The sequence below is a fragment of the Phyllostomus hastatus genome, unplaced genomic scaffold (assembly GCF_019186645.2).
Source record: "Phyllostomus hastatus isolate PE091 unplaced genomic scaffold, TTU_PhHast_1.1 phas_scaffold_21, whole genome shotgun sequence".
NCBI lineage: Eukaryota > Metazoa > Chordata > Mammalia > Chiroptera > Phyllostomidae > Phyllostomus > Phyllostomus hastatus.
In genome coordinates this window covers 17,427,894-17,453,705 of record NW_025334017.1, presented here as the reverse complement: position 1 = coordinate 17,453,705, position 25,812 = coordinate 17,427,894, and the positions used below count along the sequence as shown (strand labels likewise).

Genomic DNA, 25,812 nt, shown 5'->3' with positions numbered 1-25,812 from the left:
CAATAAACACTTGCTAGAGTCAACTGAACCAACTGGTGGCCAACAATCTGATCGCGGTATCATTGTCCAAAAATTTGAAGGGTGACTGGTCAGGTTACCCAAGTTCAGTTGTCAGGTTGCCCCATACCTGAGTAGAGTTCAGCAATCATGTGCTACATGGTGGTAACTGAGAAATGGAGAGACATAAAAATATGACTATATTTGAACTAAACATAGTAGGTTTACATACCAGGTTACTAAATGTGACTGTAGACACATGAATGACTAGTAGCAATATGTAAATCACACGTATGTTCTCTTGCTTAACCACTAATCCTCCTTATTTAGAATTAGTCAACTCTCTCACCTGAGTGGCCAGAGCCAGATCTCAGCCTGACATGGTTCTGTCTGACCTTGTTTCATACTTCTTCTGCCCACCCCTGCCCCCAACTCGTGCATCCCATGATTGTCTGGGCTGGTCTTTGCCTCCTCAAGTACTTGTCTTTAAAGCTACACTGGGTACAGGGGTACTGCAGTTACGTATTTACTTAAGGCTCTTTTTGGCTATTCCTATCTTTCTGCCCCACAGTGCATATTCTAGTCACGTAAAAGATACTCGGAGGTCTTCAAACACACGGTATGGTTTCATGTTTCTGTGCCCTGACACATGCTCTCCTTCTTCCAGGAATGCCATTCCTGGGTCCTTTTCTGCCTAGCAAACTTTCCACCTTTCGGATCTCTGCTCATGTACTGCTTCTCCTGATGGAATTTCCTTGATTTTCCAGGGTCTGCCTTGTCCCTGTGTCACACAAGGGAAGAGTTAATCACTCTGGATTACTGTTGGAACTTATTTTAATTTCTGAACCATTCATAATTCCTTAAGGGTTTTTTTTTACATGTCTTCCCAAACTGTGAACTCCCTGAAGGCAGCCTGTGCTTTTTACCCCCAACACCTAGCCTGTGTGGAGACAATCATAAATTTTCAATAAACATTTCGACAAAGGAACTAGGGATCCGAGAAAATGCACATCTGGACACTGCAATGCACTGCTAAGCTAGATACTGCTGACTCTCATCTAAAAAACCCCAATTCCATTTCTGTCCTCACTTGGCGCACTCCCTCCGTCTGTAGGTAGCTCCATTTCCTTTGTGCTAGACCAACTGCTCATCTTTGCTACTTCTGAGGATCTTTGCTTCTGCTTCTCAAGGGGTCACTTTTTTATTGGCCACTTGATAGGTCATCTAAATTCCAAAAGGATCATTCTGGTTACACGGCAAGGCCAGGCAGTGTGATGTGGCGATTAAACTTGCAGGCTTTGACACAGAGATAGGGGTTTGTTCGGTGTGCGACACTGCACAAGTGACCCCACCTCTGTATACTAGGTAAAACGGGAGATAACACTCAGTTTGTTTTGAGCATTACATTGGTAAGGTCCTGGCAGGAAACTGATTTAGACCAGATTGTTCAAATAAATGGATTACCTACGGAGGTGGTAGCGAGGATGGGGAAACAAACAAGGGTTGTTGAGGCACCCAGAGAGAAGCAACAGTAGGACGCCACTGCCATCCTGAAGGCTGGAAGGACAAAGGGAGGAATAGCATAACCTGAGCAACTGAGAGCTGGAATAGGGAAGAGGCTTCCCCTGTGCTGACCAAGGCATTATAGTGTGGAGGGACACCGATGGAGATGGAGCCAAAGCATGGAGGGAATGGGGAAGTTTACTGGTGTTGCTCCCATCCCACCCTCCATTGCCTGCTGGTGTTACCCATTGCTTGAATGAAATAGCAGTGAGAAGGCAAGTGAGCCTGAGAGGTGCAGCCTGCAGGGTTCAGCCTCCTGACACAGAGCAGGGCAGAGATAGCTTGAAGAAGGGGTTGAGGGACCAGACTAACCAGCAAAAGAATTAACTGAGAAAATGTACATGGTGCACTTTCCACAGGACCTGGCATGTAGTTAAGTGGTCAAGAGACAGTAGTTGTGGTTATCATTAGTATTACAATGGCTGCAGAGTCTGGTTGTACCTGGATGCCATCCTAGCCCCTCTGAGCAAGAGCTACAGGGAACGGACTTCATGGTTGCAAGGCCTTGCTTTAGAAATGCACTTTCTCTGCTCTGTTCAGTCTCACTGCTCTGCTTCTTCTAACACCAGGGCTTTAGTGATGTAATCTGTTTTCGTCAAGCCAGACTGTTTAACCTGTCCCCAGGTTTGAAGTCAGAAAAAATAATTTCTAAGCAAAACTTGAGAAAACTGTCATCTAGGCACCACAGATCCCCTTCCATATAGTCAGTTTCAAAGACTCCTCTTTTCCCTCTTATCTGATGAGCTGAGACAAAATGTCCATACTAATGGAAACTGTCTGCCATTCCAAGGGCTGATGCCCTGACATAAAGTACACGATGTCTTAAAGAGCTTAAAAATGTTTTCTAAAATGCTTTACTGTCACCACCATTCAGCTTGCTACTTTCTTTCCTTTGCTTTGCTTTCATTCCTGTCAATGGTCCAAGGAGTTAGAAAATCTGATGCTCCCTGCCCCCATTACTGCCTTTAATTATTGTTGACACTGCCAACACCATTCTCCTCCTTCTCTGGCTTTTCTCCCTCCCACCCCCCTTCAGGTTTCCCATTTCCCATTCTTCACAGTTTTCTTGCCAGAAGACTGCTGGCTAGTCAACACTGCCAACCAATCAAACTCTTCCTGTCCTTCACGGAGACAAACTGATTAATCAGATAAAATCTTTGGTTCTTTTGACTCTTCTTGGCTACTTGTTTGTTGCTCAGCACCCAAGGTTTGCAGTTTCTACAAGGCTGAATGTGATCACTGACCTCCTTGCACAGTAGTAAAATTTGACTATGCAGTCTGGTCAAGTCTGTGTGCAGGCAGAAAGTCAGTGAGTTGGGTATGGCTTAGAAAAGCAGAGAAGCATAACTGGAAGGTAGGGTCTAAATGGAAAACTCTCCACCACCCACTGAATGAAGTAAAATGAACCAGAATGAAGTACTGTCCCTCTGGAGCTAGGTGCCAGATACTTCCAAATAGCTGCTGCAGTTCTTCATGGGACCTCAAAGGACACTTTTCCCATTCTATCCATTAGGAGCTTCAGGGCAGTGTGTGGGGGTGTCGAGTTGGATGGGGATCACTTAGCTAAGTTTTACTGGGGGACTTGAATTTGCTTGTGTCGAATTCACTCACTTGACAATTGAGTCAAGGGACATAGGCTGCTGTTTCCCCTGGGGAGAAGCTAAACCTGTGAAGGGGCCAATTTGTATACTGGCACGTTAATATTTTTTCACTATTAAATCTTTGCAACAAAAAACTAATTCATAAAACCTTAACTATAGAATAAAACTGTAGCTACAGTAATAAGTTACTTCTCTGCATCTGGATTAAGATGTTAATTTCTGATGAAGAAAGGAGAGGATTTCTTAAAGTTCACTTAGTTTTTTATTTTTTAAGATTTATTTTTAGAGAGGGGGAGAGAGGAAGAAACATCAATGTGTGGTTGCCTCTTGCATGCCCCCTATGGGGGACTTGGCCCTCAACTCAAGCAGGTGCTCTGACTTGGAATCAAACTGAAGACCCTTTGGTTCACAGGCTGGCACTCAATCTACTGAGCCACACCAGCCAGGGCAGTTTAAATTATTGTGTATCTCGCATGTAAAATAATACTGAACATATTTCATTCAATATTGTGTTTGATCAAAGAAACAAAACTCAAGGGCCCTTCCCTTAAAAAAGTGAAAATCTTGGATAAACAAGATAAATTTCAGAAACTATTTAGAACTATTTAAAACCAAGTATTTGCATATTTGATGAACCTAAATGACCGAGCATAAATTCTTAAAATATGTGCAGTGGATAATCATTTGTGGTACATGAAATGCATGAATTTCTTCATTAATATATTCACTTTGAAGGCTTATAATTTGAGAGCTATTTAGAAAAGAATTCTATATGTTGTTAGGATTTGACCCAAGGTATAAATGTTGTCATAAGAATCGGGCAGAGTTAGCCACATTTTGCTGTGTATAATGTGCTCCTGTGCATAATATGCACCTACATTTTAGTGTTAATTCCCATGTATAATGATTATGCTCAGCCATAATGATTATACATGGGAATTAGTATGCTCATGTAATGTGCACCCTTATTTTCCCCTCAGGTGTGCACAAAAAAGTGCCCATCATACATGGCAAAATAAAGTAGTAAGATTAAGCTTGACTTTCTAAGTAAATTTTGAAAGGAACAAAGGAAATGACCTTCATACAGTAACAAGTCAGTTCACATGCCATCCAGATGCCATTCAACCAGTTTGTCAAGGACTTAAGCTTTTGAAGATCTGAAAAATTCTGTGAGAAACAGCAATTGTTTCATTATTTATGAAAAAGGTCAGAATTAAGGTATGTTAACCTACAGACTAAGGATACACAGTTACTTAGACCCTCTTGCTATACCCAAGGACAAGGCTAACAATAATCCATATTTAGGCATATATGACTAGAGAACAGGGAAGCTCATTCTCTGTAGTGTGAATCTTGTTTAATAAAAGCAGAAATACTCAAGTCAGTCATGCCATCCCAGTCCTAATTTAACAGCATTAAGTTGCTTCCTTCCTCATCCCTAATCACAGAACAATAGAGTGATAAACCACAACCATCAAAAAAGGTTTAGTTTGCCCTTTTTCTTGTAGGAAGACATTAGCTCAATCATTGAATACATTTAACTGACTCGACAAAATTCTCAGGGGGAGAGGTACAGAGAGATCTACAGCAAAGGACCACACTCTAATTCTTCCAAACTTTTCACCATGGAAAAATTTCATCACTTGTTTAAAGGGCATAAAAAAAAGTCCTCCCTTTAAGTAGAGAAGAGAAAACTCACCTGTAGTTGTATTTGCAAAGTTAAACCTACACTCCAACCAAACCGTATTTCTGAGAATTGCTAATCTAAAAGCTAGCTTCAAAAGGGGAGGAGGGGAATAACAATGCTTATCAACAATGGATACATTATAATAGTCATACTATGAGATGCAACTTCATAAGACTATGAATACACACCAACATGAATGAATCTCAAAAAATTTAGTCAGTCAGTTGCAAGATTACATACATATTTATGATTTCACTTATATAAATTTCTAGAACAAATATTAATCTATGGTGATACAAATCAGAACAATAGTTATGTGGAGAATGATTAACTAGAGAGGGGCATGAGAGTTTCCTAAGTAATACAAGTTTTATCTTTATTGGGATTGTGGTCACCAAATCTCAAATGATACACTTAAAATCTGTGCATTTTATTGGATGAAAATTATACCTGTTTTTAAGAAGATTCTATCTACTGGATTTTAAAATTAAGTATAAGGTACCACTACAGAGAGAATCTAATGCATCTTACTACCATTAAAACCCAACACATACAACTGAATGGTTACCAGAAAGAAATAAGGGTGGGGAGAGGGCAAAGTGGTTAAAGAGGGTCAAATACACGGTCAGAGAAAACTAAGACTTTGAGTGGTGAGCATGCAATAGTATACAGATGTCAAGTTAAAATCTTGTATGTGAAAATTATATATTATCAACCAAGGTTACTCCAATAAATTTAATTTAAAAAACCAACACAGGCCATTCGGAAAGCAGATACGAAATTTTAATTCACTGTAGGTATTTCTCTGACCATTCTCTATGTTATAAACTTTTCTTACGTCGTCACACAGATATATTTTTTATAAGACAGTTTTTCTATCAAGTACTGTGTACCACACCACCATTCCATTTAACTAGTTAAGGGCATTTTATAAATATCATGAGCCATTGGTTAAATATAAATACAGAAGTCAATACATATGTTAGAAAGTTTAAATAAAAAAATTTAAGGCTAAACATGAAAGGTTACACATCTTTAATTCTACATGACATCACCATGACAAATTATAATAAAATTTTAAGTGCTTTCAGATGATGGTACATTCAGATTTCTAACATCCAATTACTTTCATTTCAACAATTTGCACTCCGCACTGAATTTTCATTCTGGAGTAGACTGGCTTTTGACCTACAGACCAAGTTGCTTGTGTAGTGAGAATTACTGTGTTGATCATGACCACAGTAAACTAAATTTATATTTACTGCACTATACAGAGATGAGACTTTTAAGTATAATATGGAACTCTTCAGGGTGGTGTTCAAGAGAAATTCAAATGGTAGCCTGAAAATGGGTCTTAGTTGCTACTGCATTCAATATTTCATTTTAAAAAGTCTTTGTCAAAGCATTTAGAAATATATAGCACAGACTTTCCCCCTTCGAAAATGCTGCCTAGAAGAAAAGTTCCAAGCTGATGGGGAAAAGAACAACAAAAAAACCAAAAAACCCCTACAAACAAAAAACTAGGGGGAAAAGACCTCAGAAAACAAACATATGATGTTCTGAGCTGCAATCTTCCTGAGTTTTTCAACTGGAAAAGTTTTGCAGTCAGTTCTATGGTGCTTTAGTGTCCAGTCCATAGGGAGTTCTCGAATATCTAGTTCATATTCTACAGAAATCTGAAAGGACTACTAAACACCCTTCAACTAATTACACAAGGGAAAGCTGATCATGTTTTGTATTAAAATCTCTATGAACAAACATAGTCATGGTTATTTAACAGTGTTGCTAGAATAAGTAATGAAAATATATGCACAGCTGTACACAGATCACCATTAAACACAAGAACAAAATGCCATTTGATGCAAATCATGTAAGATCCCAAAAAGCCAATTTGAATGTTTATTTTCATTTACTTTGATATGGCATTAGAAGAGACTGTAAATAATTATGGAGACTGCTGCAAATGACACTTGATGCTACTAAGTGATCTATTAAGCACCAGGCATGCAAAAATACCTTTTAAAATTTCTCACATGTATAGCTCAACATTCCTATTTATAAGCTACATTATGTTTAAAGCATTTAGTAATTTTTAAACCAAATATTTTAATTGACCTATGTCTAAGTGGGGAAAAACGAAAACTTTCTCCCTTGTCTCAATACCCAAAGGTAAGACTTACTCCCCAAACTGGTATTTTAAATTATGTTATCCTTAAAATTCCATGTGATGAAATTTCTTATCACTATGAAATCAGAAGTATGATGTACCAGCAGCAGTCTACCACCCACACACTTAGATGCCAAGCCTTAGGAATTACATAAGAATGATGTGCTGGTGGCTAGAGAGGACCCGAGTTAAACATATCCATCTTTTTATTCTAGATCTTTTTATTTCAAACTAAATAAAGCTTTTCATTAACACAAACTAAGAACATTCTTTTTTCTTTATTTAACATCAACAGAAGAGTACATAAAACTAAAAACCTTTATTGTCTTCAAGTGTGTGGCAAAATAGAATGTTTCAATGACATTAAGTAATCGGGTAAAGAAGGGAGTAGTTTGTTTTTCCATTTCTAAAGCATTCCAAATAATCTCAAACACAAATTCAGATTGCTTGGTTCTTGGTCATTTATGGCTTAAAGTACTGCATTTGAAAACCTCAGGATAAAACAAATTTATATGAATAATGCATAGATTGTATATCTAGGAAATCATGCAATAAATATTCTCATGTACACTGGAACCTTAGTGACAAAATGAGCCTGCAAGTGTAAACAGTAATGTTTCTTTCACCGAGAAAATACGCCCAGCAAGATCCTTGCTTTTGACCTATTCAAGATCCTACTTGCCAAGTCCTCATTTTCTCAGACTGAACCAAGAAGCCAATGTCACATGACATCTGCAATAAGGAACTTGCCTTATTTAACGGACTTGCCTCAAGTGCAGGCACTGTGAGGTGTAAGTTAGGCAGAACACTCTCATTATCTTACCACCCTACTGCCAAATCAATTGTATTCTTGACTAGCTGGAAGATCAAATGGGTAAATGCTTAGAATGGCTCACTGGAAATGTTTTAATTTTAGTATCTTTTAAAAATCTATCTGTCTTGCCCTGGCCATTGTGACTCAGTAGGTTGGAGTGTTGTTCCACTGACCAAAAGGTTGCAGGTTTGATTCCCGGTCCGGGTAGGTACTCAGGTTGTAGATTTGATCCCTGGTCGGGGCTCATACAAGGCGGCAACCAATCAATGTTTCTCTCTCTCACCCCTCTCCCCTTCCTCTATCTCTAAAAGCAATGAAAAAAATGTCCTTGGGTGAGGATAAAAAAAAATAAAAAAAAATAAATTAAAAAAATCTATCTGTCCTTTAAATCTATTTCACTTGAGAATTGCCAGGGTAAGATTCATTCACTATTCCTGGTTTTGATATGCCCCAACAACATGAGAATTAAACTGAACTACAATAATTGTAATGTCATCTCTGTACATCCGAGCAAGCTCTTCAGGAAGACTCAGCATTTTGGAGAGGCGCTCGTGATCAACACTCCCAAATTCGTTGTTGCCCACAGCATGACGAATAAGATGGGTTGCTGCATTCTGATCCTCAAATACTGAGGACATCTTGGCTCTCCTTTCTGTTAGCAGGCTGTGCATCTGGCCCAGGGTCACCTTGTAGCCACCAACGGCTATTGGCTGTTGGTGGTGCATGCCCGTTAGATACTCACCCACAATCCGAACCACATCCTGCCTATGCATTGTCTCCCACAACCCATCAGTTGCCAACACTAGAAACTTATCCTGTGGCCTTAATCTGTGGTAGGTTACCTCTGGCTCAGCAGTGAGATAAGGAGGTGTATAATAATTAGGAGGGATGAACTTGGTATATTCATTGTCATTCAACTGGTCTGGGCCAGATTCTATCACTCTCTTTTGAAGGTCAATGCTCCATTTGAACTTTACATCTCCAAAAGCCCTAAAAGGCATGAGCAAGCCAAGCAGTCGATCTTGTTTCACCACACTCTTGGCCTCATTCTTTGGATGTTCCAATTTCAGCCGTTCCACTTCGCTTTCATTCTGAGCATTGTGGTCATTAGAGAGAGTGACTGCTGACCAAGAGCCATCCTCTTCCTGCACACCCAGCATGGCTCTGCTATCGCCAGTATTGGCCACATGAAGGTCAACACCATCTACATGGGCCACACAAGCGGTGGCCCCAGAAAATGCGACACGAAGCACCAGGTAGTTGAGGAAAGAATTGGGATCACCAACCTGAGCTTCCAAGGAGATGTCATTATCAAGCCTCTTGAAAGCATTAATTAAAGCCTCCTTAACATCAATATCAGCTGACTCTCCAGTGTTGAGGTCTATAAGCTCTTGCCAGTAAGTCCTCAAGCTGTTGAAGTATAATTTGGATGCTTCCTTACTGAAGTAATCATTGGGGTGTTTGTGCCACTGGAGAATGGGTAGCAGTGCCCGACCACTCTCCACTGCATTTTCAATCTCTAGCAAAGTCTCATGGGGTAACAAAGAGACAGCAATATAATAAAAGAGTCTTTCACTGACTGCTTGGGAACAAGCACAGCCTGCATGGCCATCGAAAACCCCCAAAAGCATCCCTCTAGTCTGCAAGCAGGTTGCTGCACTTCTCCGGTCCTCAATGGGTGCATTTGCAGGTAGCTGATTACTGTCAAATCCAAGGACAGAACTGACATTTTTGCCATCAAATTCTGGCACTTTGAAACTGTATTCATTAGCTTTCAGGATGCTGTTGACTTGTGGAGGCGTGAGGTAAAATTTCTGTGGTGTAGAAACATATCTCCTTCCTTGGGTGTATTGCCACCAGTTCTCCTTTGGCCTGGAAAAGGTTGCATACGCTGGATGGGGTGTGTACCTCAGACGACTCTGAGAAATGTAAGGGGGTGAGCAGCAGAGGTGTTTGTGGTGGCAGTAACACGCAGTGCCATAGATTCTGCTCAGTTCACAGTTACGAATCATAGGAAAAAACATTTGAGTTGGTGCCGGCATGGCATCAGAGAATAGTGGCAGGCTGGAACTTCGGACTGGGATTCCTACAATGCAAATCACACAGGTACACACAAAGAAAAAGTTATATTTCAGGTTACTTAATCTATCTTTGCTTTTATAGCAAATATTTAGCAGCTGACTCTACTTACTAAGCCCTGTGCTAGGAGGCACTTTATTTTATGCCCACATTATGTACTATTGCTACAGGGTATATTCTGTTGAGCACTTCCCAATCCTTTATGGACCCAGGATTGAATGGTAGTTCAGCTTTTCTTTTCTGTTTTATTTCTTTGTGTAGCACAAACTGTGCACGGTGTATAATAGATTTAGCTGGGGAGAGATGAGAAGATGAGTGTTACATAACATTATACAGTAGCAGTCTACCTGGCCAATCACCCTTCTTCCTCTATATCTTTAAAAAAAAAAAAGCCTTGGATCTCTCATATTGCTCAGGATTTTTCCCATTTACGAACATCCTATTTCTAGACTTGTGGTCAATTGGCAGCATTTAATTATACATGGCTATGACCAAGAAAGTGTTAGGATGAACCCCCAACATGAGTATATTCATATACTTAAGTTATACACATATACTACTATATTAATAAAATGTTCATTATAACATACACAAACATTATACATAATAAGGACAAATGTCAATGTTGCCTTCCCACACCCCAATGAACAGTTGTGCAAACAAAGTTTCTTAGACCACTGCACCAATTTGGTGAGCTTAGGGACTTAGTTCTTCCAACTTGCCACATTAATCCTGTAAAAGCTGGCTCACCTCCTTGGGCCTCATTAACCTAAGATGTAATTGAACACACAAGAACAGATTCTAACTAAGGATCACTTTATAAGTGTTGAAGTGAGGCTTTAAAATCAAATGTGTGTTTTATTTATTCATATTCAATTGTACTGTGTCCTTCATGATAAAAAAAGTTCAAGATAATTTATGCAAGAAAAATATCTCCCTTCTTCCTCAGTATTTCCCCTGAATTCTTAAGGTATTGCCTCAAAGTATTCATGTGGCCTATAAAGAAATAGGCTTTACAAATGCTTTAAATAAAGAAATAAACAAAAAAAAATAAGGAAGTAAAACCAACTTAATTTTATATCAGCTATCCCTTTCAAAGGTTAAATCTATTAAGAAAAAAAGAATTATGAATATCACAGAGTGTTAACTATATATTACATTTTGGTTTTAGTGTCCCCTCTTTTGAGGAGTAATTAGAGAAAAAGTGGTAAGTGGGCTGTGGGGGGCGGCGGGGCAGAGAAAAACAAACACTGAATGATAACTGATCCTTATTTGCTTCTGAAATAAGCACCATATAAGCCGTTCATACAGAATCCCTTTTGAAAGTGATAGTATCATTTTAACTGCACTCTTTAAGTAGGGATTTGTATACCAAGTTAAAGACAAGATTAAGCAATAAAAGGTAATGATTAGAATTTTGGAAATAAGATCAATAACTAAATAAGCATTCTGAAATGCAGTAATAAAAAATAGAAATGCCACAAGAAGAGTAATCTATCAACACTAACCACTTAAATAATAGTACTTTAGACTGAATACCTGAAAGTCATCCAGAGGTTAAGTATACATGACTGAGCCAGGAGATGTGCTCAAATGTTGGGTCACATGACACTGGTATCCAGACAAACCATATCTCCTGTTAGGTTTGCACACAGAAAGCATATTAACTCACACCCTGCTCTGTATAAAGATTTTCTACTATTAAAAATGTAAACAGATGCCAATCTTAATGAAAAGAGAGTTTCCTCTTAACTTTATATAAGTTTGTATTTGTGCTTACTTTAAAATGTAAGAATCCTAAATGAAAAAAAATGAGTATTTCTGATGGAATATAGATTGAATCAAAGTACTATGTGTCTGTCTCTGGAAAAAGGAGTTTGATAGGTAACAGGATTTCACTATAAAGGGTGGGGCAAAAGTAGGTGAACAGTTGCTCATATGGGAAATAATACAATAATTAGTAATAAACTTTAAAAAAACTGTTTCACGTACTCACTGTAAATCTACTTTTGTCCTACTCTGTATGACATCTAATCAAGGAATAAGAAGTCCCAGCAAACCTGTACTTTCCTTACAATGCTTTGTCTTGAAAAAAATGTATGATTTTTTAGTAGATTGCAAAATGAATGAAATATTATTGCAAAAGAACTGAGTCATGCAGCAAATGCCTGGACTAATCCAGTACATTCAAACCGCAAGCAATGAAAAGCTAAATAACATACTACATTTTTTTCTTCAAAGCAAAGGTTCTCAAGATTGAAAACAAAAAAGCAGAGGATGAATTTTATCAACTGTATCTTTCACTTATTCAGGTTAGCATGGATTGGGATTGCATCCGGATCCACCAACTCCCAGCATGCCTTCAAAAGGCACATTCTTAAAAAAAAAAAAAAACCAACATTCTTAGGGAAGTTGAAATTCATGAAACCCTGCTCTGTAATTAGTAAGTGTCGTCATCATGAGCACAAGTGATATATTCTCTCCATCAGACTTCGAAGTCAAAGTACTTCAAATGTTTTCAGAAACCATAAGTGAGCAAACACTGAGTACCTTTCTAAATATTAGGTGACTCAACAACAACAAAAACCCCATGAAAACAACTTTTGTTAAGCTAGTTAAATAAACAAAATAGGAAGCTCTTGATAAGCCAAGAATAGCAACAAGGTACAGTTATTGGTAAACTGGAGCAGTGTCGAATTTTCAAATTATTTCTGACTATGTTTTCACTGAAAAGTTCCTATCCTATGATCCGGACTGAGCCACATTATATGCACCATCTTCGTCTTAAACTGATTTTGCCAATGACTAATAAGAAAAGATGCGCTGCATCCAGAAACTGGAAAGAGACCCATTCTTACTGATGTGCTCAGCACAGCCCGTGCCAAAAAATGATTCCACTTCAAAAATCCCACCAAACAAATTAATTAGAAAATGCTGTCATTGCACCGACTCTGGAGCTCTTTAGCTTTGCAAGGCTTTTGGTTTAAGTGGGAAAAAATGCTATACTAGTTATTAAATGTGTCAGGACCTCAGTTTATGTAATCCGATTGCATTAAACATCCTGCATAAAGACTGCGATTTTTCAGCATTTTCTGGAACTACCTAGCCGTTTCACAGCTCCCGTTACTGTTATCGCTCCAAGAATGAAGAAACCAGTTTCCTTCAGAACATACAAAACCCCAAGCCAGCACTTGTTTGATTAGATCCTTTTGTCCCTACCAGGAAATAGCAGTCACCAAAGCATCAAAGCTATCCGGTCCAGGAAACCTTTGTCCTCTCTTCTACCTACCTCGCCCCTTAATTCCACACACAGAATCAGTCACCATCCTTCCTGGGTACCCTACGCAAGGTAAAGTGAATACCTACCAATTCGTCTGGGCCCGGGACACACACACATTCTCCTGTCATCACAACACGGAGCCGACAACATCCACAACCCGCGCGGACAGCAGCAGCGACAGCAGCACCGGCCCATTGAAAGCAAGGCAGAGATGCATATTAGAGGAGGCGGGGGAGGAGGAAGCCGGGAGGGGGGGGGAGGGGCGAGGTCTCGTTCTAGCTGGCGAAAGGGGCTGGGCTGGGAGGGGGCGGAAGAGAACTGATGGAGAAAGGGGTGGGGACAAAAGGGAAACCAAATAAACCAACCCACCCCGCGGGAAAAGCAGAGCCACAGCCCCTGGCGGGGGGGGCCCTAGATGCGAGCAGAAGCGCGCCTCGGGACCTGCCCTTCCTTCCAGTCCGGGCGCGGAGCCCACGGGCGCGTTGTATCCTCCACCCGGCCCCACGCGGTCACGGCTTCAGTCTAATCCAGAGGCAGCCCGCGGCAGGCTTCCCGTAGAGTCTCCCTGGACCCCGTGGTGTGTAAGGGGAAACCCTCGGGGGCAGACAACGCATCGTCCGCGAGCACCCCCCCGGAGCTCACCCTTCCGCGGGTTCCCACAGCGTCCCAGTACAAACAGCGGACGCGCGCCACCGCCCCCATCCCGAGTCCGTGGCGCCCCCCAGCGCCGCCACGCCAGCCGGCTCGCCGCTCCATCGCCCCGCGCTCACCTGGCGCTCCAAGGCCCGCCCCTCCCCGGCTGCCAGTCCTCCCACCGCACGCTCGTGGCCGCCGCGCCCCGCACACAGGCACCCCCTTCACAACTCGGCGGGTGGAGGATTCAGACGCAGTGGCGTGGGGCCGGGCTAGGGAATACGAACCGGGCACGGCAGGAGAGCCGCTTCTTCCCGAGGAGAAGGCCCCGGCGGCAGCACCACCCGACACTCCTTTCACACAGGCGGATGCAACTCTCCCTACCGCGGCTCCTCGCCCCGGGCTGGCCCACTCTGCACCCCCGCCCTCGGCCCAGCACAGCCGGCCGCCACCCTGTCCCGCCACGCCCGCGCGTTCCAGCAGGGCCGCTTCCCAGCTCGCGATTGGCTGCGCAGCGGTGAGGAGGCGGGGACGAGGAGAGCCGGCCTTGGCGGGAGGGCGAAAAAGCGGCGCGCGCCCAGCCAGCCTTGTGACGTAGTGGGGGTCAGACAATCTTTTCTATTCGGCACTGGCTGCCCATTGGTTCTACCCGCCCGCCTCACGTGACCGCGTCCCGCGTGCAGTGGAAGGTGGGGCGGTGCCCTGCAGGGGAACAGAGACCTGCGGGGCTGGGCGTCGGTGAGCGGGTGGGTGGTGGTGACAAGGTTGGCGGTGGGCCGGGGAGAGAGGAAGTACTTGGGCCGGCCCCAGCAGCCCCACGCGTGTGGGGCCCAGGGGATCGGCTGCTCCCCGCCAGGCGGGCTTCCGCGAAACCCTCTCACCTCGGCGGGGGACCTGCAGTAGGTATGGCCGGCCTGGCGGCCGAGCGTCCCACGCGCCTCGCTGGTGGGCTCAGACTTCTTGGGATAGGTAGGGTCCGGGGACAGCTCCCTGCTTAACAGGGACCTAAATTCCTTGTTGCCCCAACCTGGAATATAAAGCACAGCACCCTGAGAGTGTCTGTTGCCTCATTCATTTGATACTTTGCAGAGTTTAGGAGCATTAACTCGGATGTTTTCTGGACACCTCTCAAGGGCCCAGGGAGAGGAAACTGGTCTAAACTAAAGCACGAGGGAGTTCTGATGAAGGAATTCTTTCTTTCCCCTGTAGGGTTGGTGCGTGCGTGCTCAGGTTTTCGGAATGGCTTTGAAATCAGTATCATGTCTTTTGCCTTGAATTGTTACAAGGAAGAGGGTAGAATCAGTCTGCACAAGTAGGAAGAACACTCGACTTGGAGGACCTTCAAGTCGTTTTCGCTTTATGAGACTCAGTTTCCACTTCTGTTAGGTTAGGTTTGGAGTGGCATTGGCATTTTCTGATAGAAGGAAGACATGTCAAGGGCTTCTTCACTTGCCTCCTTCCACACAGATCCCCTCTTTAAGGGTAGTGCGTTCTGAAAGCTTCCGTGGAGATACCAGGTAGATCATTGCACTTATCCTGCCTAGTGTTAAACAGTTTACTTTGATTTATTAAGCATATCTGTTTACTAGCCAACAAAGTCCACAAAGTTACATGGACTGGATAGAAAAACTGTCATGTTAACAGTATTGTGGAGTTTTATTTTTATTAATCTTGAATTATGTGGTTTTTATGTAACTAAGAAAGGACTTGATATACAGGAAACGACCAGAAACTGGTTTTTCATAATCCCCCTGGGTCTTTCCAGCTGCCTCCTGTTTTCTTTAAATAAATTAGAGCAAAGCCTTTTTGCCCATTCCTAGGCTGCCCATGAACTCTCGTGGCTGCTCTATGTGGCTTTGTCCTGGCCTCACTTCACCCCTTCCTTTTCTACTTTCTAAAGGAGCTTTCCATAAATTTGAAGTATTCCTTGTTGTCCTTTTTCCTATTGATTATTTGATTAACGTATCGGGTTTTCTCTTGTCTCACAGAGGCAGCATTGTGTGGTATAGTGTGTTAGAGCATGGCCGGAGCCACTGCCAGGTTTCCAGTCCCACCTCTGCAGTTTACTGTTTGGGGTCTTGGACAACATCTTTTTGGCTCAGTTATCCCATATGGAAGATGATAGGAATAAAAATAGTCATAAAAAGTAAAAATATTAAAGATGTCATTGAGTTGATGTAAATGTATATCATAATAAGAAAATTCAAAGCAGCAGAAGTAAGAGCTAGGTAAGTAGGGCTCATATTAATATATTCTAGACATGTGTCCAGGTCAGTATGTCTGTTTTACATTAAGGACTCCTACAGAGTAGGAGACCCAAACCCCCAAGTGCATGATATTCTACAGTTAGATTACGTATTGGCAGATGTTATTAATAGACTGGAGAATCTTACGTAAAGAGTGTCACTAGCTCTTAGCCTCTACTCTGCAGACATGAAGACCAGTTAGCTGAAGTTAAGAAAGCATCTTTATTTGAAGTTTCTGCTGAGACTCAGAAATGAGATTTATACTAGGTGTGTCTGTTGTCTGTAAATGTTTTTCTAATGATTGTGAAAATAGAGTACTGAGACTCCAGAATGTCATCCCCTGGCATAGTGAGAGTGGTTGCAGACCCCCCCCTCGCTATGGATTCCAAAATCCATGGATGCTCAAGTCCCGCATATGAAATGGCATTCAACAAGGCGTACAGTCAGCCCTCTACATCCACAGATTCCCAACCACAGATCAAAAGTAACTTTTCAATCCACAGTTGGTTCAATCTGCAAATACAAAACCCGTGGATATGGGAGGGCCGACTGTGCATCCAAGTTAATAACCTCTTTAAAGTCTATGTCATCTTGGTTGCATGCCTTATTTGACACCAACATTGCCATTATTCAGAGCACTTTTAAAATTACCTTTCCAAATTGTTTTTAGATCTGCACAGGAAACTCCAACTTGTTTCACTATAACCAGAACCTTGGTTTTTATTCCAAAATAATACTGATTTCCCCATCTTGTGATTCTTAGTTCTGAATGACCTGGCTGTTTCTGAAAAGGACACCCAATCTCAAATAACTGGTATTTGCCACCACTAAATATAGTCAAAAGAATTTGTCATGAGCATCGACGGCAATGCCAGGGTATTTCTGGAATCAGAATAAAGGTCCCCCAAAGTAATAGCTTTAAAATACTCATTTAGAGGTGTTAAGTTTTTTCTACAGCTGCAAACTTGTATGGTTTTGTATATGTATGTTGCTTAAAAAGCCCCAGTCGTTCCGCAGAGGAAGTAACTGCTTGTACCACTGGGGGTGGAAGGCATGATTCTTTAGTGGCCCAGCTTGGTCTCCCCTCTGACCTGGCTTTCTTCTTGTCTCATGGAGCTCTGTTTGGCCACTCAGTAGTTTGCTTTAAAAGTGCTGTTTGTCATCAACACATGGCCATCTGGCCAGGACTATGGTAGGTCCTTGAGTTTGGTGCTCTGACCCCACAGACTGTTTTAGCCACCAGAACACCTGTTGACATCTGTTGACACTTGGAAGGTGCACTGAAACAACCCAGGATTGTTGTAGAGAAGGTAGGCAAGGAGAGAGGAAGGGACTTTGAAAATAGCGTGGTACAGAGAAAACACTGTGTAGGAGCACCAATTTGATCCACACACATGCTTTCTGTTACAGCAAAAATGCAAAGACAGTTCCTGATTGAGATCCTTAACACTTGGTCATTTTCTTGCCCTGGAATAAACCTGGAAATGAGCGACTGCTTAATCACTTTGTCCTGGTGTTCTTGTGGGCGAGTGATAAAACCCTTGGGGTTACTGGAGGTTAGCTGTGGCAACATGGAGATGTCCCAACAGAGTCTCAGGGATGCCAGCCAGGAAGCTTAAAAAAGACCTGCATGTGGGTTTGAGGTGCTGTTGGTCTGCTGGTTAATGACTTAACTGTCACCTTTGCCATAATCAGCAATTAGAGGGAAGAGAGGCTGGCCTACCACACTCTTCGTAGTTCCTACTTCCCTATAGGTCTTAGATAGGAAATCAACAAGTAATTTCAGTAGCGATAGGTACCTGTTTTATTACCACCCCAGTGCTGAGAGCTGCTTCTTTGAAACTTAAGTTATTTAGAGCAATGCCCTAAGAATGTCAAATCATCTATAGGAAAGAAACAACAGGCACTCTGGCTCATCTCTTGTGGGGCAGATACTGTAGTTAGCGCTTTCACACTTAATATGTTAAAAACATTTTGTCCTCAGAATTCATAAGACAATAGTATGTTCAAGGGGAAAAAATAAAGCTTTATTCTGTTGCAAAATTAGGCATATGTCTTCTGGTTAGTAGGCCAGAAGTTTCTGAGCACTAGGTTAACATGACAAAGAAGATGAAAAATAAGGATCTGAGGTAGCTTAATTAGAGGGTTAGGTGCTTTTAGTAAGGACTGCAGCAGGTCTCTGGACCTGCAAAGGGTGAATAATTTGAAAATCTCTGTTGGTGGGGGTATCTTTGAATGCTGAGGATGCCTGTATGAGGTGAGGAAGTCAGTGGTGGTGTTGCCTAGCCATAGGACAGTCTGGCAAGATTAATTTTTCTTTCAGTGTAGTTCTGTAGACTCCCTCAGAATGCAAAGGGTGAAAGGTGAAAGAAGGGTTTACGGAGAACTGAGATGTTGGGGTGGGTCTGGAACACTTTTTACAATAATTGCCAGGTCATGGGCACCCCTGAATCAAGTTATACCAATCTGCAGACTTCATCAGGAACCACTATGCAATGAATCAAAAATAGTTACTGGTTTGACACGTCTGAGAAACTAAAACTCTTTGCTTACCTGTACACTTTTACTGCTAGCAAATAGGTTTCTCAAGAGCAGGGACCTTGTCTCTTAGGCACTGATTAGAAACCCCTGGCCTGGCATATAATGAAAATTAGCCACCCCTGTTCTAAATGCATTGCCTTAGTTATACTGATAATACTTGTGAGGTAGGTGTTATATCCATTTCACAGGAGAGGAAACTGAGTCTTGAGGATAATGTGCCTCAGGGTCACATAGGAAGGAGAAGAATAATTCAGGGTCACACAGTAGGAAGCAGAAGAATCATTTGCTGCAGCATTCTGAGACACTATGTTATAGTGACTGCTAATTCCACCTGTAACACAATAGGTGCCCAATAAGGAATGAACAAATTCATTTCAAATGAAAAAGCGGCCATGTTGCAACAGGTCAGTACTTTGGGATAAAGAACTAAAAGTTTTTTCACATTTTCATTATAGATTTGATGGCAAACTGTATCCTTGGAATTGCAGGATTTCCACCTATGCTTATTGTGTCTGTGGCCAGCGATAATTTTTTCACAGCTCAGTGTATCACTATTGAATGACCACTCTTGTCAGAGTGCTGCATGGTTTCATTGGTGGTTGTGTTTTATTTTTTTAAATCCCCATCTGAGGATGTACTCATTGATTTGAGAGAGAGAGAGGGAGAAACATCAATGCAAAAGAGAAGCATCTTTCAGCTGCCTCTCATATGTGCCCCCTCCAGCATTGAATCGTCCATCTAGGTGTGTGCCCCAACTGGAGATCGAACCTGCAACCTTCCAGTGCACAGATGACGCTGCAGCCAACTGAGCCAGCGGCCAGGGCTGGTTGGTTATGCTTTTTCGGGAAAACCAATTGTGGCCATAAAAGCTTATTTTCCTTAGAAACCAGATATTTTGAGTATCCATAGATGAATACATAATGTAGTCAATTTATATCCTAGTAATAAACTTTAGTTGATTCTATGGTATGGAACAACTTAATCTGTATAAAGCTAACAGTTATGTTCAGCTTAAAATGTTTTATTTTTAAGAGTGTCAGTAAGAGAGAATACTTGGAGGACAGAAAAGAGAGAAGTAAAAGACAACTGTGAATAACAGCTATTGGATTATATATCTAGTTTCTGCTAAGGGGAAATGGGATCTTGAAGTCTAATCAGAATAGCAGATTACTCAGGCACAATATGTGGGTTGTGATTTTATACCTTCTTAAGGCATCATGATTTTTTGAAATGAATAAGTTGGAATCAGAGAGACCTAAATTCAGGTAATCTTTTCAGATTTGCCTAATAGCTTCAATTTTATAAAAATCAAAGGTGTATTTTAAGGATTAATGATAATTAAATGAAAATATCAAATGAGGGCTCATAAAGGGTACCAAGTGGTAGCACTTAAATGAGTCCTATACAGCCGCTGTAACAACACGAATTTAGTGGCTCCAAACAGCACACACATCTTACAGTTTCAGGAGTCAGAAGTCTGACATAGGTCTCCGTGGGCTACATTCAAGATGTCAGCAAAGCTGTGTCCCTTTCTGGAGGCCGGAGGGGAGAATCTGCTTGCTTGCCTTATCCAGCATGAGAAGCTGCCTGCCCTCTCACTCTGGTTTCGTTCTCCATATTTAAACCTGGCAGTGTAGCAGATCACTCTCTGACTCTGATCTCTTCTGCCTTCCTTTCTTAAGGACCCTTGTGATTACTTTGAGCCCTCTATGATAACCCAGGATAATCTCTTTATTTTGAAGTTAGCAACCCTAATCCACCTGTAACGGCATATTCGCAGGCTCTGGAATTTAAGATGTGGACATCTTTTAGGGAGGGGCATTCTGCACAGCACAGCACTTTCTCCCTTAAAACTTGCTCATTCATTCAAATACTTATTAAAGGAAAATATGAGTAATAAAAGTATTTACCCTCAAGGAACCTTCTGTTTAGATAAGAGCTTAGATATAAATTTTTTTTAATTAATGGACAATTCAAGATGGTGTGCAACAAACCCCAGTATGAGCCATTCAAATTTGTACTACAGGCTTCTGGAGAAGAGAATACTAAGGTGTGTGAGAAAGAATCACTGGAAATTATGATTGCCTATAAGAAGTTATGTACTAAGGGTGCCCCACTCTTTCCCCAAAAGGTACATTGCCTCCCAAAAGGTACACTTCTCCAAAAGGTAGTAGCCTCCCTCCACTCTGCTTTGGAGAATCCCCACGAAACTGAAGGCTGTAAAAAAAGTCTCCAGTGGAGCCAGGGGAGAGCAGCTAACAGGCTGAAGAGCCTAGAATCAGAACATATGAGAAGTTTAGGGATATTTATGATGTAGCCTTCAAATAATGGATGACAGTCATATGAAAAGGAAGCTAAATTTATCTTTGAAAACTCTGGAATTTGAAACAGTAGAGTAAATGTGTGGAAGCTAGATTTAAACTCAGTATGATAACTTTATGTGGTCATAGATTTCTGAAAATGGAATGAGCCCCCCCCCCCTTAAAAGGTAATGAGTTTCCTGTTACTGGAGGTATTCAAACAATCTAGACAACAAATGTCAAAAAAAAATGCGCTCCAAAAACCCTTTGTTCATGTTTTGAACATTGAACTTAGATTGTAATCATTTGCATTCCAGTCTCCCTGTGTAAACCAGACCTCTTTCCGGGCTGAACTTATCATATTTATTTTTACTTGGCTCAGGAAGTACCTGATAAATATTGGATGGGTGAATGGACAATGAGTGGGTGAGGCTGAGGACTGAACAGAGTGACCTTTTAGAGTCCCTCTGACTCTGAGACTTCCAATTCTCGGAGCTAGGGATTGAACCATAGTTAAAGAATGGAATTGTAATCCAGAGGGGTGGAGGTGTGGTGGTGCATTCCAGGTTTCACAGTATGGCAAGGCCCGTAGAGCAGAGGGAACAAATCTGAGTGGGGGAGCTGCGTTGCTGAAGAACAGGATTTAGAGGTGGGACAAAAGGCTGGGTTTTGATTTCCTACGTTCTGGACCCAGGTTGACACTTGATTAAATTGTTATGAAAGAAAAAGTGCTCTGCTGTTCACATGCATCAGGATAGATTGAGAATGACTGGAACCTTGCTATGGGCTGAACGGGTGTGCCGCCTGAGTTCATATGTTGAAGTGTAACCTCCAATGTGATGGAGGTGGGGCATTTTGGGTGATTAGGTTTAGATGAGGTCTTCAGGATCCAGCCCCTCTTGATGGATTACTGCTTTTCAGAGGAGGGGCTGTCCACAAGCCAGGAACAGCACCCTCACCAGGGAACAGAAGCAGCCAACAACACCTTGCTTTTGGACTTCACAGCCTCCGAAACTGAGAAGTAAATGTTGGTAGTTTGTTCAAGCCACCCAGTCTATGATGTTTTGTTACGGCAGCCCTAACTAAGACAGGGCTGTTACCCAAATCTGGGAGTGAAGGGTTAAAATTTAGAACTAGACAACGGCAGGAAGAGAGTAAAGGAAGGGGCAGAGGGAAGAGACATTAATAAGAATGCTAGGGCTTGGTGGCTAGGAGAATAAGAGAGGGTAAAAAGGAAGGGGGGTATTAAAGAGGCTCAAAGCTCTGCCTGGGTGACTGTGAGAATGGACATTGGTGTCTACCAAGGTTCTTATTGAGGTAGAAGGAATATGGGAAAATAATTGGAATATCCGGGGTTTTCCAAAACTTGCCATTAAATTTGTGGCTGAAAATGGGCTGTTTTTAATATTTGTGAGGATGGGAAGTCAAGAGCAGCAGCCTATGAAGGGCAAATGTTTTTTAGAGGTGAGCCATAGCACTAGTAAAACTGCCCAGAACAGTGGGGTTAACAGCAGGCCTTGTTGCGGGAGAGCCGGTAAGGCGCCTGCACGATACCAGGCACTGAGGCACCGTGGATGCACCTGTGTGTGTGCTGGCCTCAGCGTGCACTCTGCGCGGTGTCTGTTTTAAGGCAGTGCCCAAGGAAGTGCTCACCCATGTGAGCACTAAGGATAATACATATCTTTTAAGTAGATGGATTTTGTTTTTTTAATTTTTGAACTCTGAACTGAATCAATACCTGTCTGTCTGTGTGGGGAGGTGGTGGGGGGTGAGGTGAGAGGAGTTACTAAAAGTTTTAGAGCCAGCATTGTGGCCCAGTTATAAGATTGTGTAATGTGTTATTTTTTTTAGCCTCCCACGTTGTCTTTTATATCCCTCACCCCTGTTTTTCTAGCCTCCCACCTCTTTTAATTTTTGCCGTCCTGTGTTTTCCACATCCCTGAAAGTCATCATAAATTCATTCTGGAACAAAGGAGAATGGTATAAATACCTTCCTTAGTCCCCACTTTATAGATGAGGAGGCAGAAGCTCAATTTTTCTAACTTAGCCAAGATCACAGTGGGTGTATTGTCTACTGCTGGGTAACAAATCACCCCCAAAATTAGCAACTTAATACAACGGACATTTGCCTTCTCACTCGGTTTCTGAGGGTCAGGAATCTGGGAGCAGCGTGGCAGAACATTTCAGCTTCTCGCCTTGTGAGCAGGAGCTGGCTTCCCTCAGAGCAAGTGATGTGAGAGAGACACCGAGGTGGACGGCACAAAGACTTTTATACCTTCATCTCGGAAGTGACATGCGGTCCCTTCTGTACTAGTCTTTGGGTCATGCAGACTGGCCCTGGTGAAGTTTGGGAGGGAACTCCACCAGGGTGTGAACTCCAGGGATGGACTATTGGGGGCCATCTTGGGGCTGCCAGCCACAATGAGTAAATAGTGTAGATGAGGCTGCAAGACAATGCTTTTACAAAAGCGTTCCAACACACTCGAATTTGCCCTCCCCCCCCCGGACTGTTTTATTCCTTTCATCTTGAAGACCAGGAGGACAGTGAGCACCAGCAAGCAGTGATGTTCCGAGTTTTCAGTCTTTTCCTCTGGTCCTGCTTATAATTGCCAATGCTGTCACAGCCTCATCCCTAAAGCTGTCTGTAGTCTCATAACTGCATAATCACTGCTCAAGGCAAATAAAATGTGTTCCTTAACACCAACTTTTGGATAATTTCATAAATTTAACTTTTGGTTACCTCTAAGGAGTTAAAATAATAGCTAACATAACACCGTAAGAATATATGCTTACATTCTCTGAATTTGGTAGTATAAGAAACAATTATAATTTTAATTTCCTTCCACTTTTTATTTTCATGGGAGATATATGTTTAGGAATGATAAAAGTTTTTGTTAATTCTGCCTCATAAGATGATTTCATTCCTCATTTGTCAATGTAATGAGAAAATCCATAAAGATATTTTTATGGAACGTATTGTTACTGCATTGCTGAACTGTAGCCAAATTTTGTCAGGGAAGTAAATTAGGACATATTGTTTTCCTGGCTTCAGGGAACTGCCAGCTAGTGTTCAATCTTTAGGTCATAGATCTATATGGCTCATCAATAAACCACCTGGATAAATGAACTCAGAGGATCTCATTTCCCACCAGCTATTACCCTACTTTTTCATGATTCTCACTCTGTTCTGCATCTGAAAATTCCGTTTTCATTTGAAATGTATAAATCGATGTCACTCTCAAGGTTTAAACACAACTCAGCTAAAAAATAATTTCATAGCTGAGATTGTTTTTCAGAACAATGGTGTTGACTAATTATGTCAATTTAAGTTTAAATTTGCAAGTCATTGCTTTGTGTCAGTGGTATTAGAATGTTCTTATAACTTCACTTACATCTCTGGGATCTCCCTGCAGGATCTAATGTGGTATGACAGTTTACAAATAAGATCAACAGCTTCATCTAGAGAGAGAACTTTCTCTTTCCATGTGACTTATGTACAGATTAATAAATATTTTTTACAATACTTACTGTGTTCTAGGCTTTGTGCTATGTTCTGTCAATGGATGAAAGGCTAAGACAAACTCTTTGCTTTTAAGAACTTGTGGCCTAGCTGCTAGGTAAACATTAACAGGAATAGGTATGAAGCCACATGATATAACAGAAGTATTCACAAGATACTTGAGAAAGATGGAGGGATTTAATTCTTCCTAGTGGTCGACAGAGGAGATATGCTAATGTCTAGAATTTTCACTGACTTGTGGCATGTGGAAAAAAAAAACAAGGCAGTGATTTTTTTTTGTGACTAAACTGAATTCCATAAGATACCTTTATAATTTAAAACAATTGTCTAGCCTGAAATTTTGTACTTGCATGCTTTTTCTGTTACATTGTCCTTTACTTTATGAAGTCATAATGATAATATGTATTCACACTTTTTTTGAATTGCAGAATAAAACTTGTCAACCTCATAGCAGTCTGTATTTTCGTGCATTCATTCATTTATGGATCCTTGAAATCTAAAAGGTTAGGAGCCCTTGTTCTAGATCATTGGTTTTCAACTGGTGCACCACAAGAATGTTTAAAACATGCAAAGCTGACTATGTAATCAGCGGCACTGACCTTTTTTCCCTTAGATTGTCAAATTAAAAATAAGAATACAACAATAGCTGTCTGGTGTGAGTCAATCAAAATTAATACCTATTTTTTGTCAGATCAGCAAAAAATACATTTTTTGTGTGCCACAGAATTTTAGTAATTTATGTGTGCCATGAGATGAAAAAGTCTGAAGTCACGGTTACAGATGGTTACATGTGAGCTGGGGTTGGAAGAGAGATGCTCCTGCATGGAGAAGTTCCGGCCACTGCTCGCCAGAAGTTTACCTGCATCGACTTGAAGGGGAAATTACAACTGGTTTTGAATATTTATCTTGCTTGTGTCTGGGAGAGTGGGTATGTAGGGGGGCAGGGAGGTTAAGAGTAAACCTGTGCCCACAGTGGTATGGAATTTGAACTGGGGCTTTGGAAAACTGCCACTGCCAAGGTGAATACTGGTTTTAGGATTGTTCCCCATAAAATCTCCTGAAGTGTAGATGTTAAGCTTGATGAATATAAGCTTAATGAATATAAACCTACTTCCTTCTAAGTGTCAGGTTAAAAAATAAGAACCTTTGTATTCCCAGGCCTTTTTTCCCTTTTTTGCAAGGGGATGGGAGAAACAGCCATGAGATCTGTGGGTCTAAGCAGGGCAGCGATGATAAAATCTTTAATGTGGCCAGGCGGAAAACTGGCTGGGCTGAGGGCCCCTGCTTCATTTCACTTATATCAGCAAAGCTTTTCATCTAGTTGCAAATAGATGTCTCTAAGGAATTAAGCTATATCCATAAATTGAGGGATGTTTCACCTTTG

The 25,812-nt window shown here is 41.6% G+C and overlaps 1 protein-coding gene across 4 annotated transcripts; it reads right to left on the bottom strand.

Annotated features, from left to right (window-relative positions):
* Nucleotides 1-5,609: 5,609 nt before the first annotated feature.
* PDP1 (pyruvate dehydrogenase phosphatase catalytic subunit 1) lies at nucleotides 5,610-14,286 on the bottom strand. Of its 4 annotated transcripts, XM_045861169.1 has the most exons (4): nucleotides 14,109-14,205; nucleotides 13,275-13,309; nucleotides 11,448-11,544; nucleotides 5,610-9,915 (listed from the first exon to the last, which is right to left on the bottom strand). In XM_045861169.1, exon 4 carries the CDS (start codon nucleotides 9,869-9,871, stop codon nucleotides 8,258-8,260), a length of 1,614 nt encoding a protein of 537 aa, XP_045717125.1. In that variant the 5' UTR covers nucleotides 9,872-9,915; nucleotides 11,448-11,544; nucleotides 13,275-13,309; nucleotides 14,109-14,205; the 3' UTR covers nucleotides 5,610-8,257. The 4 variants fall into 4 exon arrangements, with proteins under 4 accessions (XP_045717125.1, XP_045717123.1, XP_045717126.1 ...); XM_045861167.1 differs by lacking the exon at nucleotides 11,448-11,544 and having other exon boundaries at nucleotides 14,109-14,238; XM_045861170.1 differs by lacking the exons at nucleotides 11,448-11,544; nucleotides 13,275-13,309 and having other exon boundaries at nucleotides 14,109-14,286.
* Nucleotides 14,287-25,812: the final 11,526 nt, after the last annotated feature.

Coding starts and splice junctions, on each gene's coding strand:
- PDP1 (XM_045861166.1), bottom strand. CDS start 13,338: ATGTTGTCGGCTCCGTGTTGTGATGACAGGAGAATGTGTGTGTGTCCC. Junction 9,916..13,274: donor TCCCGGGCCCAGACGAATTG/GTAGGTATTCAC, acceptor TTTGCATTGTAG/GAATCCCAGTCCGAAGTTCC.